Below are 13,444 nucleotides of genomic sequence, written 5' to 3'. Positions count from 1 at the left end.
AACGAGATTTGAGGCGATGAGAGGTTAACATAATCACCGAATGTAGTTGGACTGCATCTTGATTGGTATCAACGCGAAGTTCGAATCCCGGATAGGGAAAGGTGGATCCGAGGCCGGAATGAGATAAAGTCGCGTCACTTTTGGCAAGGCCCCAGAGAAGCTTGCATGCGAGCACAGAGAGAAGAAGGATGAAATGAAATGACTTTTGAATTGAAGAAAAAACGCCACCACCAATGCGATAAGCAACAATCTAAATCTAACCGGTGTGGGTCATAGTACCAGCATTGGTATCGATAGTGATTTCCAAACCAGGGTTGATGACAGCCTGGTTGAAAGAATACTGCAGGAATTTGCCAGCTGTAAATATGTCAGTTTCAAGGTCATCAATCACAACAGCCATAGGGGCAGGGATACATACCGCTTCGACTCTGAGCGCCGACGGTTGCGCTGAGGCCATTGTATGAAATGTCAAAGTACTTGTACTTCACAAGGCCGACCTGGTTCTCGTAAAAGGTCATGATGAAGTGGAAGTACTCGGTCCGGCGCTGGAAGGCGCTGGTGTAGAACTCGAATTGCAATACTCTTGAGCCGACTTCACCGGTGATGTCGTAGTAGATGCCCTGCTGGGTGCCTTGGTAGATGTACAGGTCATCCCAGTAACCTAGAAGAGTGGTATCGGCCATGTTTGTGGAAGGAAGACGTTCGTTAACGAAGTCGCCGAATCCAGTGTTCAGGGAGACACAACCGTTGATCTCGAGCCAGATCGAACTGGAAGTCTTGCCAAAGGCACCGATGGGGAAAGGAAGGTCCAGGTGATAGTACAAATCATCGTAACTGCCAGGCGAGCCAGAGAGACTTCCGATGATGGCTGTAGGAGAGGCGAGCTGGACACCAGGGACGGTCAAAGTACCGTAAACTGTGGTGGTTGAAGCGGAAGTCACGGCGACGGTCGTCTGAGGGGCTGAGGCGGTGCTAACGACAGTAGTCGTGGCACGTCCAGTTGCGATAATTGAGCAAGAAGCGCTGATACGCGAAGCTGGCCAGTTGGCGAACTTGGCAGGAGTGGCAAGGGCACGGCGAGCGAGGCCGGTAGAAGAGGCGGTCTGAGGGCTATCAACGGGCTTGTTCGTGTAAGAGGGGTCGATGGACTCGATGATGGAGATGCTGTAGTCTAAGCCAGTCTCGGTGCCGTTACCATCACGTCTAACACGGGCTGCATGACCGGCGGCCGCAGTGATTGTGGCGGTATAGATGGTGCTGGTCACTACGTTGACTTGGGTGCTGGTGACTGTAGTGGGGGCAGGAGTGAACGAGGAAACAATAGTCGAGACCGGAGGGATGTAGTTGATGTAAGCAGAACAGAAAGCGCTATCGGTTGATGCACAGGCCGGGGTACCATCATCTGTAGTGTTGCCGTACATAAAACTGAAAGACATGGTGTACTTGTCGGATCCGCGATTTTGGCCGGTATTTGTGGCATAAGTCGAGCTCCATTGCTCGGTGTACATGCTGCAGTACTGTCCTTGGCCGACACCATTCTTGTTCAAGATGTAAGTGTTGAAGAACTTGCACAACTTGGGCTTAGAGCCATCAGAGGGAGGGTTGGCAATGTTGTAAGCACTCTGGGCATCACAAGCGGCAGAGCAGAGACGAGCATCGAACACGGCTTCGTTGAAAAGCTTGTAACCCATATAGGTATCAGCGCCATTGCAGTCGGTAGGAGCGTTCATGACGGCAGTGTTGAGGAACTTGGGGGTAGTGTAGCCCGAGATGACCTGGTACTTGGTTGTTGTGTATCCGTTGCTGCCAGCGATGGCGACCTCGAAGGAGCTTCTCATCTGGCCACCATTGGTGAGAGTGGTGGTGTCAAGGTTGCCACCCCAGTAAGAGCATTTGATGTTGGCAAAAGCCGAGGGGTTGGTGCATCCGGTACCAGGTTCGACAGTAGGGTCTCTTTCAAAGTAGATGTTGAAAGCCAGACAACCAGTGATGGAGTTACACTTGTTTGCACAGATCGAGGGGTCATAAGAGGAGACCGTCTGGTAGCCCAGATAACCGTAGGCGCTGGAAGCCTTACCGGAGTTCTGGAAGTTCAATGCGTACCCGCTAGGGGTGACTGCATTGTTGGCTTTGCCCGCTGCGATCGTATCGGCACGAAAAGCAGAAGCGCTGGATACATCGATGTTGTAGACATTGGCCATGGTCGGTTGAGCAGCGCATGCAGCGCGAGCTTGCAGAAGATCGCGTTTCTCCTGGAGAAGAGGGCTGTCGGTGACATCGGCGGCAGCAGCGCTGATGGCGGCAGTAGGATCGTAGGTAACGACCTGGGCAGTGAGACCAGGCACCATGGTCACTGTGGGGGTGTAATCCGGAATCTCGTCCAAGTTGATCAACTGCGGACGAGGAGCTGCGGCAGCCAGTGCTGCCAAAGCAGAGAAGGCAAGAGCTTTGTTGAGCATCTTGAAGTGTTTGATAGCACCGTTGATCTGTCGAAAGAAGATGATCGGGATGTCGACAAGAGAGGATTGAGGAAGGAGGTGATTGCTCTGCTGTGTGAAGGCATCTAGGAGCAGGAATGCTGCTATCCTTATATACGCTCATGAGCAGTCCTCGATCTTGTGGCTTCCGCACTGAAAACGTAACACGGCCTGAGTTTTCACCATGGGCGGCTGTCTAACACGAAAAATGCTCTTACTCATCTGCGGTATAACTCAGGGTTATGCTTCAAGCCATGTTGATGGCTGAGCTGAAGTGGTCTGGCATCTTGGAAGGAGCTGAAGAGAGAAGGAGGTTGGAAAGCTCTTCGCACGGACTCTGGATGCAGAAAGAGGTTGCGGACTGCCCGAAGCCCTGAAGTTCCAAGTGCTTGGAAGTCGTCTGGTCTTCTTCCAGTGTCCAGTGTCCATGGTTGATTGTGAGCAATGTGTCTTTCAAAAGATATTGTTGCTACGTCTGTTGCAAAGCAATCAAGTCATGGCCTGTCTTGTAGCACCAACATCTCGTGATTCGAGGTTTAGAATCAGTGCAGCAGTAGACGTGGGGGTGAACATCTTTCTGGAGTCGTCTCCGTGGGGAGAAATAAAGTTCTTCTTCACGGGTTCGCGAACCGCTAGCAGCTGCAGCCATTCTCTCTTTCGGGTCCAAGACCCTTCACCACTTTCAGAAATCCAGCTGAATACAGTAGTCTGATATTTTCCGGTTCCTGCGCTAGCGCTCCATGTCAAACTACCAAGAGTTCTTCGTCCCTTGCAGGAACCGAACAAAGGGTCTCAGTCGTGGTCATATGGTCAGGTAGCCACTGCTTTGACCATAGTCCGTGATTCACAGCTGGACTGATTTGAAAGCGTAGTTGTTAAAGGTCTCGGCCATAGCGCGAAAGATCGGGTGACAAAGACATCTCGTACTCCTAAATTCTGCCAAGAGATCTAACAGGAGCAGTAGTCCGCTACACGTGCTAGCTCATCCCGGTCATCCCCGTGCTACGGTCATCCCCGTCCTAGTTCGCGGGTGGCTTTCTTCTAGAATTCCAAGATCTCGATACGGGAATGTTGATTTAAAGTCTTGATCTCGCGAAAAACACGCGAGGTTTGAGAGTTTTGTGCCATCTCGAGGAGAAGCGAAGGCTGAAGCCGTTATGAGATGAGCCGTTCTCAGCTGACATGTTCAAAGCTAAGCCGTACAGTCGGGTTGAAGGGTCGTCTGCGCAGACCTTAAAGACGCGAGACATGGAGAAAAAGGGGAATGGAGAAGACTTTTGCTTGGATTTTTGCCGTGTTTCGAGACACCGCTTTTTTTCCATCTGGCCAGTGGCCAGCTCTGCACGGTAACCGGATGAGGATTCTCCCGGGTTGTGCTGTGTCGTCCAGACTCGAGAACGAGCCAGGTGAATGGAAACCACAACATTGAACCAGAGAGCAAGAAGAAAACGAGGTGAAGAATAAAGACTTGGGTACTGGCGCATGGGGTGGCTTGAGGTTGACGAAGGTCTATTCGTGATGTACCTGCGGAGTAAACACCGTAGGATTCGGACGCCATGACTTCAAGCGTCCCTTCCAGCACGCAGGGAATATTTCCTGACCGAAACGCATACCTGACGCAATGCACAACGCAATTCACAGATCCAAATCGATAGGAGATGGAACAAATGAACTTGATAAAACCATGGATATCTCTACACCCCAATTTCAACCTTACATACTCTTCCTCGGGCCCTTGCCTCCAACAGGTTTACCACCAGGTTTACCTCCCTTCTTACCGCCTTTCTTCTTGTCTGCGTCGAGGACACCCTTGCCCTGCCTCTCAGCCTTACCCTTCTTCCAACCACCACCTTCCATTCTCTCGTCCTTGTCTTCCAACTTCTTCTTCTGCTTGTTCGATAGCTTCTTGCGGTCGCCCTTGAGTTTGGCACCGGCAGTCATGACACCATTGAGTTCTTCCTTTCCTCTGATCTTCGCTGCGCGCTTGTCCTTTTCAGATTCGAACCATGTTTTCTTGGGTCTGCTGAGGATCTCGTCTTCGTGCGTCATGATGTTTTCCGTCCTGCGCATTTGCATTTCTGTTGTTGCGAGGACCTTTTCTTCCTTCTCCTCCTTGAGTACATCTTCGATCTCGACTGCGAGCAAGTCGACCTTTCGTGACCAGTCGTCTGCGATTTTGGGGTCGATGATGCGAGATTTGATGATGGCGCCTTGGCCTCTGGCAGTCTTGACGGCGGCTTTGACGACTTTGCGGTCGGGTTCGGCGGCTAGTGTGCAGGCTTTACCTTGTCTACCAGCACGAGCCGTACGACCGACTCTGTGGAGGTAAATCTCCTGGGTTTGCGGTGCCTCGTAATTGATGACAGCGTCGACGTTCTTGATATCCAGACCACGAGAAGCGACATCGGTAGCGAGAAGGAAATGTGCGGTACCAGATCTGAAAGCCTCGATGGCGTTGATACGTTGTTCTTGCGACATGTTTCCGTGGAGTTCTGCGGCCTTGAGACCAAGGAGACCGAAGATAACACGGACGCGATGGGCTTCCTTCTTTTGACGGAAGAAGATGATAGTCTTTGTGCTGAAGGATTCATGGACGAGGTGGAGGAGATAACCAATACGCTTGTCTTCTCTGCCGGGACGCAGACGGACGAACTCTTGCGTCAAACCTGCGACAGTCTGGCGCTTTGAGTCGACCATGAGACGGACGGGGCGATTAAGACCAACACGAATCAGGTTGTCGATGCTTGAGGTCATGGTAGCGGAGAAAAGCATGGTTTGTCTTGACTTGGGGATAGTTGTCAAGATCTCGTTCAACTCATCTGCGAAACCGTCTTCCAGCATTCTGTCGGCTTCATCGAGAACCAGAATCTCGATAGTGTCGACCTGGAAGGCTGACGAGTTGCGCATGAAATCAATGAAACGACCAGGAGTAGCGATAACGACATCAGGACGTTGCTTGAGGGCAGCCTCCTGCTCGCGAGAGCTCATACCACCAATAGCCTGACCGAATGTAATGTCTGTGAAACTGGCTAGCTTGACTGCAACGTTGTAACATTGGAGAGCCAGTTCACGAGTGGGCATGAGAATGGCGACACGGGTGGTGGCAACCTTTTTCGGGCGGTATAGCAGACGCTCGAGGATAGGGATGATGAAGGCGGCAGTTTTACCGGAACCAGTAACGGCACCTCCGACAACGTCCTTGCCGAGCAGAGCAACAGGAATAGCCTTGTGTTGGATAGGTGTAGGAGCGGTAAAACCGACAGATGACAAGCCCTTGATGATGGGACGCGACAGACTAAGCTCCTGGAACGAGCCTACCGGCTTTGCTCCAGGACCCTTCTCGCCCTCCATATTTGACTCGGGAGCGAAGAAGGCGGCGCGCTTCTCCTCCTCTTCTGCATCTTCTTTCTCTTCAGCGTCTGAGTCGTCTGATGGTTCATCGTCGGGGTGAGGAACATGCTCAGCAATGGACTCGTCATCAGAGTCCTCACCGGCCTCGCTATTGCTCTCGTCGTCGCTTCCCTTCTCTTCGTCCTCGTCATCCTCCTCGTCTTCAGAGTTGATCTCGACTCCGGGAGCAGCACCCATACCGAAGGCGTCCTCAGCTAATGTCTCGTCCTCGCCGTCACTCAGACCAGCGAATTCGTCCTCTTCCTCTCCTCCCTCTGCTCCATCCTCTGTCTTTTGCTCCTGCCTCCTCTTGGCGATAATGTCATCAATGTCGACTAAACGCTTGCCAGCATTCTTTTGCGCATTGTGTGCAGTCCAACCATCGAAATCTTCCATATTCGCCGTCGTGCCATCGCCCAGCTGGAATTCGAACTCCGGATCCAGGTCCTCATCGATAGCTGCTTCCTCATCTGATTCGGGCTCCGGTTGCGCCTTCTTCTTTTGTTTCTTATTCTTCTTGTCCTTTTTGGAAGGGGCGATGTCTGAATCGCGCTTGCGCTTGTTGTTTGATGTAGGTGCCGGTTCGGTTTCTTCTAATTCGTCGGCGAAGCCATCTTCGTTGTCGGAAATGGTGAATACGAAGTCGTCATCGAGAGGTGCCATTGTCGCGGGTATTTTGGGTATTGGGCGCAAATATCGGTCGTTCACAAAAAGTTGATGGCGGAACGCTCAGAAAAAATCATGGGCTTGAGCTTTCGAGGATATGCTCCCGAACGGCAAAGCTTATCTAGAGGTTGTCTCTAGCTACAAGCGGCTCCATAAAGCTGCTACAATGATTCACGAAATTACGCTAGATAGAGATATCTACTAAAGGTCTAAAGCTTTTAAGCTCTCACTGAATCTATCTGCAATTCCAATAACTTCCTGGATTCCTGCAGTCAAAATTTGAGCCATCTGGTAGTCGGGGAGTGTCACGCTGGATAAGAGGACCCTCAACGCCGCGTAACGATGGGCTCGGAGGTTCTGATTCTGCCCCGCAATTCATAGGCGGTGAGGATGGCGTCGCATGGCACATGCCCGCATTCATCAATGTTGAACTGACCAACAATCCGTCTTCGTGTCCAAACCACTTCCATTGTCCACCACAACCCTCTCCAACCACACCAGCTCTTCCACACCAAGCTTCCACACAAGCCAACTATCAATCACTCCACAATCGACCAACCCTCAACAGCCTCAGAAATCGACAAGAACAAACGCAAACATGACCGACTCAACATACCCCCTCACAAACCCCCCAACCGACCTCTCAGCAATCTCCCAAATCGACACTTCAATCCTCTTCCCCACCTTCACCGTCCCCGACGCCTGGGAACTGGGCTGCCTCCTCCGCAGCCGTCTCTCCACTTTTCCTTCTCCAACCGTCATCTCAATCACCCTAGCAAACGGCACACCTTTATTCTACACAGCCGTCCACCCAGGAATCACCCCCGACAACAGTCATTGGGTGGCCAGAAAAAGCGCTACCGTGTTGAGATTTGGAACTTCTACTTGGTATATGCATAATAAATTCCAGGGTGATGAAAAGGCTTTTGCGGAAAAATATTGTTTGCAGGAGAAGGCGAAGGAGTATGCTATTCATGGTGGTGGGTTTCCGGTTAGAGTCAAGGGTGTGGAAGGGGTTGTTGCTGTTATTGTGGTCAGTGGACTGAAGCAGCAGCAGGATCATCAGATCATCGTGCAGACTTGTAGGGACTTTTTGGATGGGGTGGGTGAGGGTGATGAGAAGAGAAAGGAGGATTAGAATGGGTCATGATTGGAGCCAGTCAGCAGAGCATATGAGAACAGTATTGAGAAAGCAATATGAGCTGGTACAGACTGTTGTCTTTCGTGAAAATGATTCGTCTCAGGCAACTGTGAAAATGGTTCGTCTCGGGCAAGAAGCATGGTCTCACGTCTCTCTCCTCATTGACGTCAGTAGGATCAGGACGAAGATTGGAAAGTTGCATTGACTACTCTTAACTGTTTGCTATGTCGGAGGGAAGGTGTGAAAGGGAAAAAAGTGGTGAAGCAGAAACAACAAGGGGGTATCCTTTTTTCGCGAATCGCAAATGAAACCGGCCAGAGGGATCGGACGAATGCAGCGCCTTATGCTCCCAGAACTCCATCAACCCAAAATGAAACCACGCTTTTTCTCTCCTCTCTCGTCCGTGCTGCATTACTATATCCACAGGATATCAAATACTGTCAGGGCAGAGCCCTCGCGTCTTACCTGGCTTGTGATCATTAGGTATGGTTAGTATTTTGATCCGGCACTGTAGGTTAGCAGATGACCCTTTGGTTGTAATGCTGAAAAACAAAGGCGAAAGGGGTGGAGGTAAGAAAATCAGGCGGAAACAGCGTTCCGTCTTGCCTTGAACCGTTGATGTCATCTCCAGGAATCAACATCATCGATCAGAGTCAACACATCCTTGATAGGATTTTCCTTGACGTTTTGGTATAAAGTCACAACCCATGTTGAGATGGGAAACACTCATGAAGCTCGTGCTTTCTTGTTGTCTTGCTCATCATCGACTTGATCGAGTTCGGAGAACGAGCGCTTGCCTCCAGGCGAAGCTTTACTTGAGGTATTGGTAAGTACCGGCGCGAGTCCGGCGCCATCATCCCCATAGCCTTCTTCGTCTTCGTCGTCAAAGTTGATCTCTTCGTAATCGTCATCCTCAACTCTGGGTGAGTGACGTTTGGCAGTAGCTTGGCCGACAATAGTATCGGCCGTAGTACTACCGTTCTCGGCAACTGGTTCGGTTTCAGTGACCAACTCATCAGCAACGTTGAGCTGTTCGGCATCTTGTGCGCTGCCGTCTTCGGTCTCGGACACTTGAGCCTGGGCAGGTCCTTCGGACGAAGTCGCGACGGGATCATGTTGTGCCTCGGCGGCAGAAGCTTCAGCATCTTCCTCTGCTGGGAAGTGGCTGTCATCGTCCACCACTTGCTCTTCATGGGCATGTGCATCTTCAACTTCGTTTACTTCACCGTCCTGGTAATCGTAGTTCTCATCGAAGAATTCGCCCTGGCCGAACAGGGATTCTTCTTCGCCGTTGGCATGTTGTTGCTCGATTTCGGCCGGCTCTTCAGGACTTTCCTCTTGGGTGACATGCTCGGAAGCCTGATCATGCTGAGCATTATCATCATGGCTCTGTTCATCGTGGTGAACTTCATCTCGCACTACAGCCCCTGCATCGCCAGTCGTAGAGTGAGGCGCGGCAGAAGAATGATCGTCTTGACCAGTCTCGCCAACCAACTCAGATTCATCTCCTTGGGCATCGAAGTACTGAGTCTCATCTTGGGTGTACTCGGATTGGTCGACTGCATCGGCGGGCGCATCATGCTGAACCGATGATTCACCCTCATACTCACCCACTTGGCCCTCTACGTGTTGGGCAGGGTCGGTCTGTTCATGATGTTGCTCTTCAGCTTGAGGAGCCGGATGGTCCTCAGTCGTGTGTTCCTCCTCGGTGGCAGCTTGTCTGCCGTTCTCGATCAAATGCTGTTGTTCATCGGGCTTGGCGAGCTCGTCAAAGTCATCGTCAAAGTCCTCATCAGGCAATTCGGTCGGTTCGTCATACTCGTAATATTGTAAGAAGGAGAGCTGAGAGAAGCCCTTGCCTTCGGAAATAGCCTGTGTGATTGCAGCCATACGGTTGCTGAATCTTGTTTTAGTAGTCAATGATACACGGAATGGCGGAGGATTGTCATTGCCGTCAAGCCTGTGGAGTTGCAGATACATGTCAAGTAGCTCGGAAAAGCTAGTGGAAAAGGCGGGTGTCGAGTCCTGGTGAACGTTGTTAGTGGCTGTGTATGAAGAGAAAGCGAGATGTTCAAAACTTACTTCGCTCACATAGAGGTCCAACTCCTCGACGCCAAGGACCAGCTCTTCGTCTTCACTTATGCCATCACCAAGAGCAGTGCGGCAAGCTTGCAGCAAATCGCCAAGGCTAGTGGTCACGAGATTCTCGTTTTGCAGAAGGTACTGCTCAGGCACAGCAGGGTCTCTCGAAGGGAAGAGATAGACCTCGTTTTCCTGATACTCGACTATGGTAGGGTGCAGACCAGTCACGGTGGGTGAGTTGGCCTGTCTCTCACGAGAATAGTCTTCCGGAACGGTGTAGTTTGAGAGATCGGTCTCTTGACGGGTCAGAGAGGGTTGGAAGGATTCTTCATCGGCTTCCTGAGCGACACCAGTTTCGACATTGTCATTACCTTGTTCTTTGTGCTCATTTTCGGTGGGGTGAGCGGCGTGTGCGCTCTCGTCGACGTTGTCATTTGTTGCGTTAGGGAATTCAGTAGACTCTATGACAGTCTCATGGGCGGATGGCTTTGTCTGTTCGGCAGAGTCCGCAGCAGGGGAAGGCTGCGCCTCTTCTTGGGTTTCAGGCTGGGGCTCTGAAGCTACCTCGTGTGTGGATTGTGCTTGAGCGACATTTTCGGGTTTTTCGTTTGTGGCGTCTTGGTCGCGAATGGGTTGTTGTGCTTCAGACTGTTGCTGGGTGTCTGCTGTTTGGGTTGCTGTGTTGTCAACAGGCTGAACACCTTTGGTCAGAAGTTCAGAAGCGACCGCTGATTGGACGTGTTCGACAGGCTCTTCAACAGGAGCAGACTGCTCGATGGGTGCTTGATATTGAGGCTCTAGGTGACTCTCGGGCTCGGTGTGTTCTGCCGGGTTCATGGGAACGTCTTCTTCGTCTTCACTGAAATCTAGAAGTTCCTCGTCTTGCTCTTGGGGCACTGGCGCATCGTCTTGCATGATACGGTCTGGGTCATCAAGGTTGGAGTCGTCAATCATGAGATCGTCGTCCAGGCGGTCAGACTTTGGGTCTTCTTGCATGTGATGGTCGTCTTGCTGAAAGGATTGCTGTTGGAAAGATTGCATGTTTGTGTCGACGGCGTCGGGGGCGTCAAGATCAATGTCGATGTCTGCGTCCATGTTGCCGTATTCGGATGAGATTTCCATGGAATCTTCAGGCTGTTGTAGGCCGAAGGTGGGTTGGAGAGCGGTAGCCATAACGGCTGAGAGGAGCAGCGAAGGTAATACTAGAAGTCGGCAAGGGGCTGTGTGTTGTGCGCAGAGAACAAAGGAATGCCGGGCTTGTGAAAGGGTGGTGGAACACGGCTAGCGGCTTGCCACACGAATGCACATGCAGATGCGCGGAAACTGCGGAAGGATCAAGGATCTTGAACAGGAATGAGGTGATATAAGCAGATTTCGTGCTGGTATTATCGGCAGGTACAGAGCGTGAAGGTCCAAAGTGTGCTGTTCGTTCTCGCGTCACGAAGTGTTTGTGAGAAAGAGAGAAGTCGGGCTGCTGAGACAAGCTGAAGACGAAAACGGCCAGGCCGCAATTGCTCGCGAATTCGAGCGCGGCGGAAGTGGCCGCGGAGCCTTGGCGCGCTCTTCCCTTGGCGGAGCGACGAATCGCTGGCCAGGCAGGAGCAAGAGCGTGGGGAAGTTTAGGAGAGGACAACTAAGGTCCCGAATAACAACGAGCTTATACCATACTTTTCCACTCGTTGTCTCGAGGCTTCATACTCCCATCTAGCCTATCTGACACTCTTCACAATGGTGATTGAACAGCCCCCACTCGTGACATCAAGCACATCAACAGCTAATGCAATGGTATAGGTCGTTTTGGCAGCATCCATCTGCACGCGCGGCGGCAAGGCCGTCCTCTCACGTCAATTCCGTGAGATGCAGCGATCCAGAATCGAAGGTCTTCTCGCCTCTTTCCCTAAGCTCGCCGACAGTGGTACCCAGCACACAACAGTCGAGCAAGACAATGTCCGCTTCGTCTACCAGCCCCTTGACGAGCTATACATGGTCCTCATCACCAACCGCCAATCCAACATTCTCCAGGACATCGACTCGCTACACCTCTTCGCACAGGTTGTTACCAGCATCTGCAGAAGCTTGGACGAGAGAGAGATTCTGCGCAATGCCTTTGAGCTTCTCAGTGCTTTCGATGAGCTTGTCACTCTGGGTTACCGCGAGAACCTCACCCTGAGTCAGATCAAGACCTTCCTCGACATGGAATCGCACGAGGAGCGTATTCAAGACATCATTTCAAGAGTTCGTCCGATGCTTCTCGTTCGCAGCTGGTCGCATACTGACGCAGCACACAGAACAAGGAACTTGAAGCCACCGAGGAGCGCAAGAGAAAGGCCAAGCAACTCGAGATGCAGCGCAAGGAAGCCACCCGTTCTGGTCGCAGCAACATGCCCAGCGCTCCCTCATATCCCACCTACACCCCGCCGCCTACTCAACCAGCCGTCACCGATACCTACGACTCGTACAACGCGGAGAAGAACAAGTCCTTCCAAAAGTCGCTCCCCGCCAGAAGCAAGGGTATGCAGCTTGGAAAGAAGACGAAGACGACATCCATGTTCGAGCAAGTCCGTGGGGATCTCGGTCCCGAGGCAGAGGCCCCTCTTATTCCCTCAGCACCAGCTGCCAGCGCTCCTGTCCAAGCCGCCGCCCCTGCCACTTCTTCCGATCGCGATGGCATCCATATCACAGTCGCCGAGACCATCTCGGCCAAACTCAGCCGAGAAGGCTCCCTCGAGTCCTTCGAAGTCAAGGGTGACCTCCAGCTTCGCATCACCGATCCCTCTCTCACACAAGTTCAACTCGCTCTTGCATTGGGCGACACCCACGGCGCACAGCTCAACTCGCATCCCAAGGTCGATAAGACCGCCTTCAAGAACGACAAGATCATCCAACTCACCGACACTTCAAAAGGATTCCCCGCAAACAACTCTATCGGTGTCATGCGTTGGAGATTGGCTGCAAAGGCTGAGGACATCAGCGATCCTCCCATTACATTTACCGCTTGGGTAAACGAGACTGGATCTGGCACTTACAACATTACCCTGGAATACGAGCTTACTGGTGGAGATGCATTGAACGATGTTACTGTTTCGATACCCTACCAAACCAGCGAGCCTTCTGTCTCTAGCTTCGATGCTGTGTACGAGGTTTCTGGTGACAGCATTGACTGGACTATCGGCGATGTCGACGATACCAACGCAACCGGCAGTTTCGAGTTTGAGGCTCAAGCAGAGAGCGAGGCTGAGTTCTTCCCCATGAGCGTCCGCTTCGCAAAGACTAGACCATATGTTGATGTTGATGTGAGTAATACTGACTTTATACATTCGGACCTTGCTGACATAGATTTAGGTATCATCGGTAACTCTTTTGAACATGGGCCAAGACGTTTCTTTCTCAAAGGACATCAAGTCGGTGGCGGATGGATACCTGGTGGTTTAAAGGATCTGGTTGGGTCAGGCGTAATTAGATTGTGTCACGAAAAGCGAACGAGTATTGGCTATTATCCCAGCAGATTTTGTTTCCTCATTCTTCAACTTAATCCTGTACATGTGATATTACGATATGTAGGATTGACTGCGTGCTTGATTATCCACTATTTCCATTCGCGACTGCCATTTTCGTGTGCCAAGACATTGAAGTCTGGATGTAAACAACCATTTCCAGCAAGTCAATCATTGACGAAATATGTCACCAA

The 13,444-nt window shown here is 51.5% G+C and overlaps 6 protein-coding genes across 6 annotated transcripts; 2 read left to right on the top strand and 4 right to left on the bottom strand.

Moving 5' to 3' along the window:
* Positions 1-225: 225 nt before the first annotated feature.
* Positions 226-2,730, bottom strand: M438DRAFT_104073 (uncharacterized protein). Its single transcript, XM_029898658.1, has 2 exons — positions 419-2,730; positions 226-357 (listed from the first exon to the last, which is right to left on the bottom strand). Exons 1-2 carry the CDS (start codon positions 2,457-2,459, stop codon positions 257-259), a joined length of 2,142 nt encoding a protein of 713 aa, XP_029757080.1. The 5' UTR covers positions 2,460-2,730; the 3' UTR covers positions 226-256.
* A 641-nt stretch (positions 2,731-3,371) lies between these two features.
* M438DRAFT_104076 (uncharacterized protein) lies at positions 3,372-4,092 on the bottom strand. Its single transcript, XM_029898659.1, has one exon. It carries the CDS (start codon positions 3,959-3,961, stop codon positions 3,554-3,556), a length of 408 nt encoding a protein of 135 aa, XP_029757079.1. The 5' UTR covers positions 3,962-4,092; the 3' UTR covers positions 3,372-3,553.
* Positions 4,093-4,295: 203 nt separating this feature from the next.
* Positions 4,296-6,530, bottom strand: M438DRAFT_261209 (DEAD-domain-containing protein; the record flags this gene model as incomplete). The annotated part of the gene is made up of 1 exon (XM_029899779.1): positions 4,296-6,530. A coding segment is annotated over one exon (2,235 nt), but the record flags the coding sequence as incomplete, so codon positions are not given.
* Positions 6,531-7,017: 487 nt separating this feature from the next.
* Positions 7,018-8,137, top strand: M438DRAFT_325544 (uncharacterized protein). Its single transcript, XM_029903095.1, has one exon. It carries the CDS (start codon positions 7,132-7,134, stop codon positions 7,669-7,671), a length of 540 nt encoding a protein of 179 aa, XP_029757077.1. The 5' UTR covers positions 7,018-7,131; the 3' UTR covers positions 7,672-8,137.
* Positions 8,138-8,400: 263 nt separating this feature from the next.
* Positions 8,401-10,929, bottom strand: M438DRAFT_280771 (uncharacterized protein; the record flags this gene model as incomplete). The annotated part of the gene is made up of 2 exons (XM_029901187.1): positions 8,401-9,699; positions 9,757-10,929. The coding sequence occupies 2 exons, from the start codon at positions 10,927-10,929 to the stop codon at positions 8,401-8,403; spliced, it is 2,472 nt and encodes an 823-aa protein (XP_029757076.1).
* Positions 10,930-11,484: 555 nt separating this feature from the next.
* On the top strand, positions 11,485-13,188 carry M438DRAFT_358494 (uncharacterized protein; the record flags this gene model as incomplete). The annotated part of the gene is made up of 4 exons (XM_029907261.1): positions 11,485-11,487; positions 11,548-11,991; positions 12,045-13,049; positions 13,099-13,188. The coding sequence occupies 4 exons, from the start codon at positions 11,485-11,487 to the stop codon at positions 13,186-13,188; spliced, it is 1,542 nt and encodes a 513-aa protein (XP_029757075.1).
* Between the last annotated feature and the right edge of the window lie 256 nt (positions 13,189-13,444).

The sequence above is a fragment of the Aureobasidium pullulans genome, assembly GCF_000721785.1.
Source record: "Aureobasidium pullulans EXF-150 unplaced genomic scaffold scaffold_22, whole genome shotgun sequence".
Lineage (NCBI taxonomy): Eukaryota > Fungi > Ascomycota > Dothideomycetes > Dothideales > Saccotheciaceae > Aureobasidium > Aureobasidium pullulans.
Note: the sequence above shows the minus strand (reverse complement) of the source record. Positions and strands in the feature narration are given on the sequence as shown.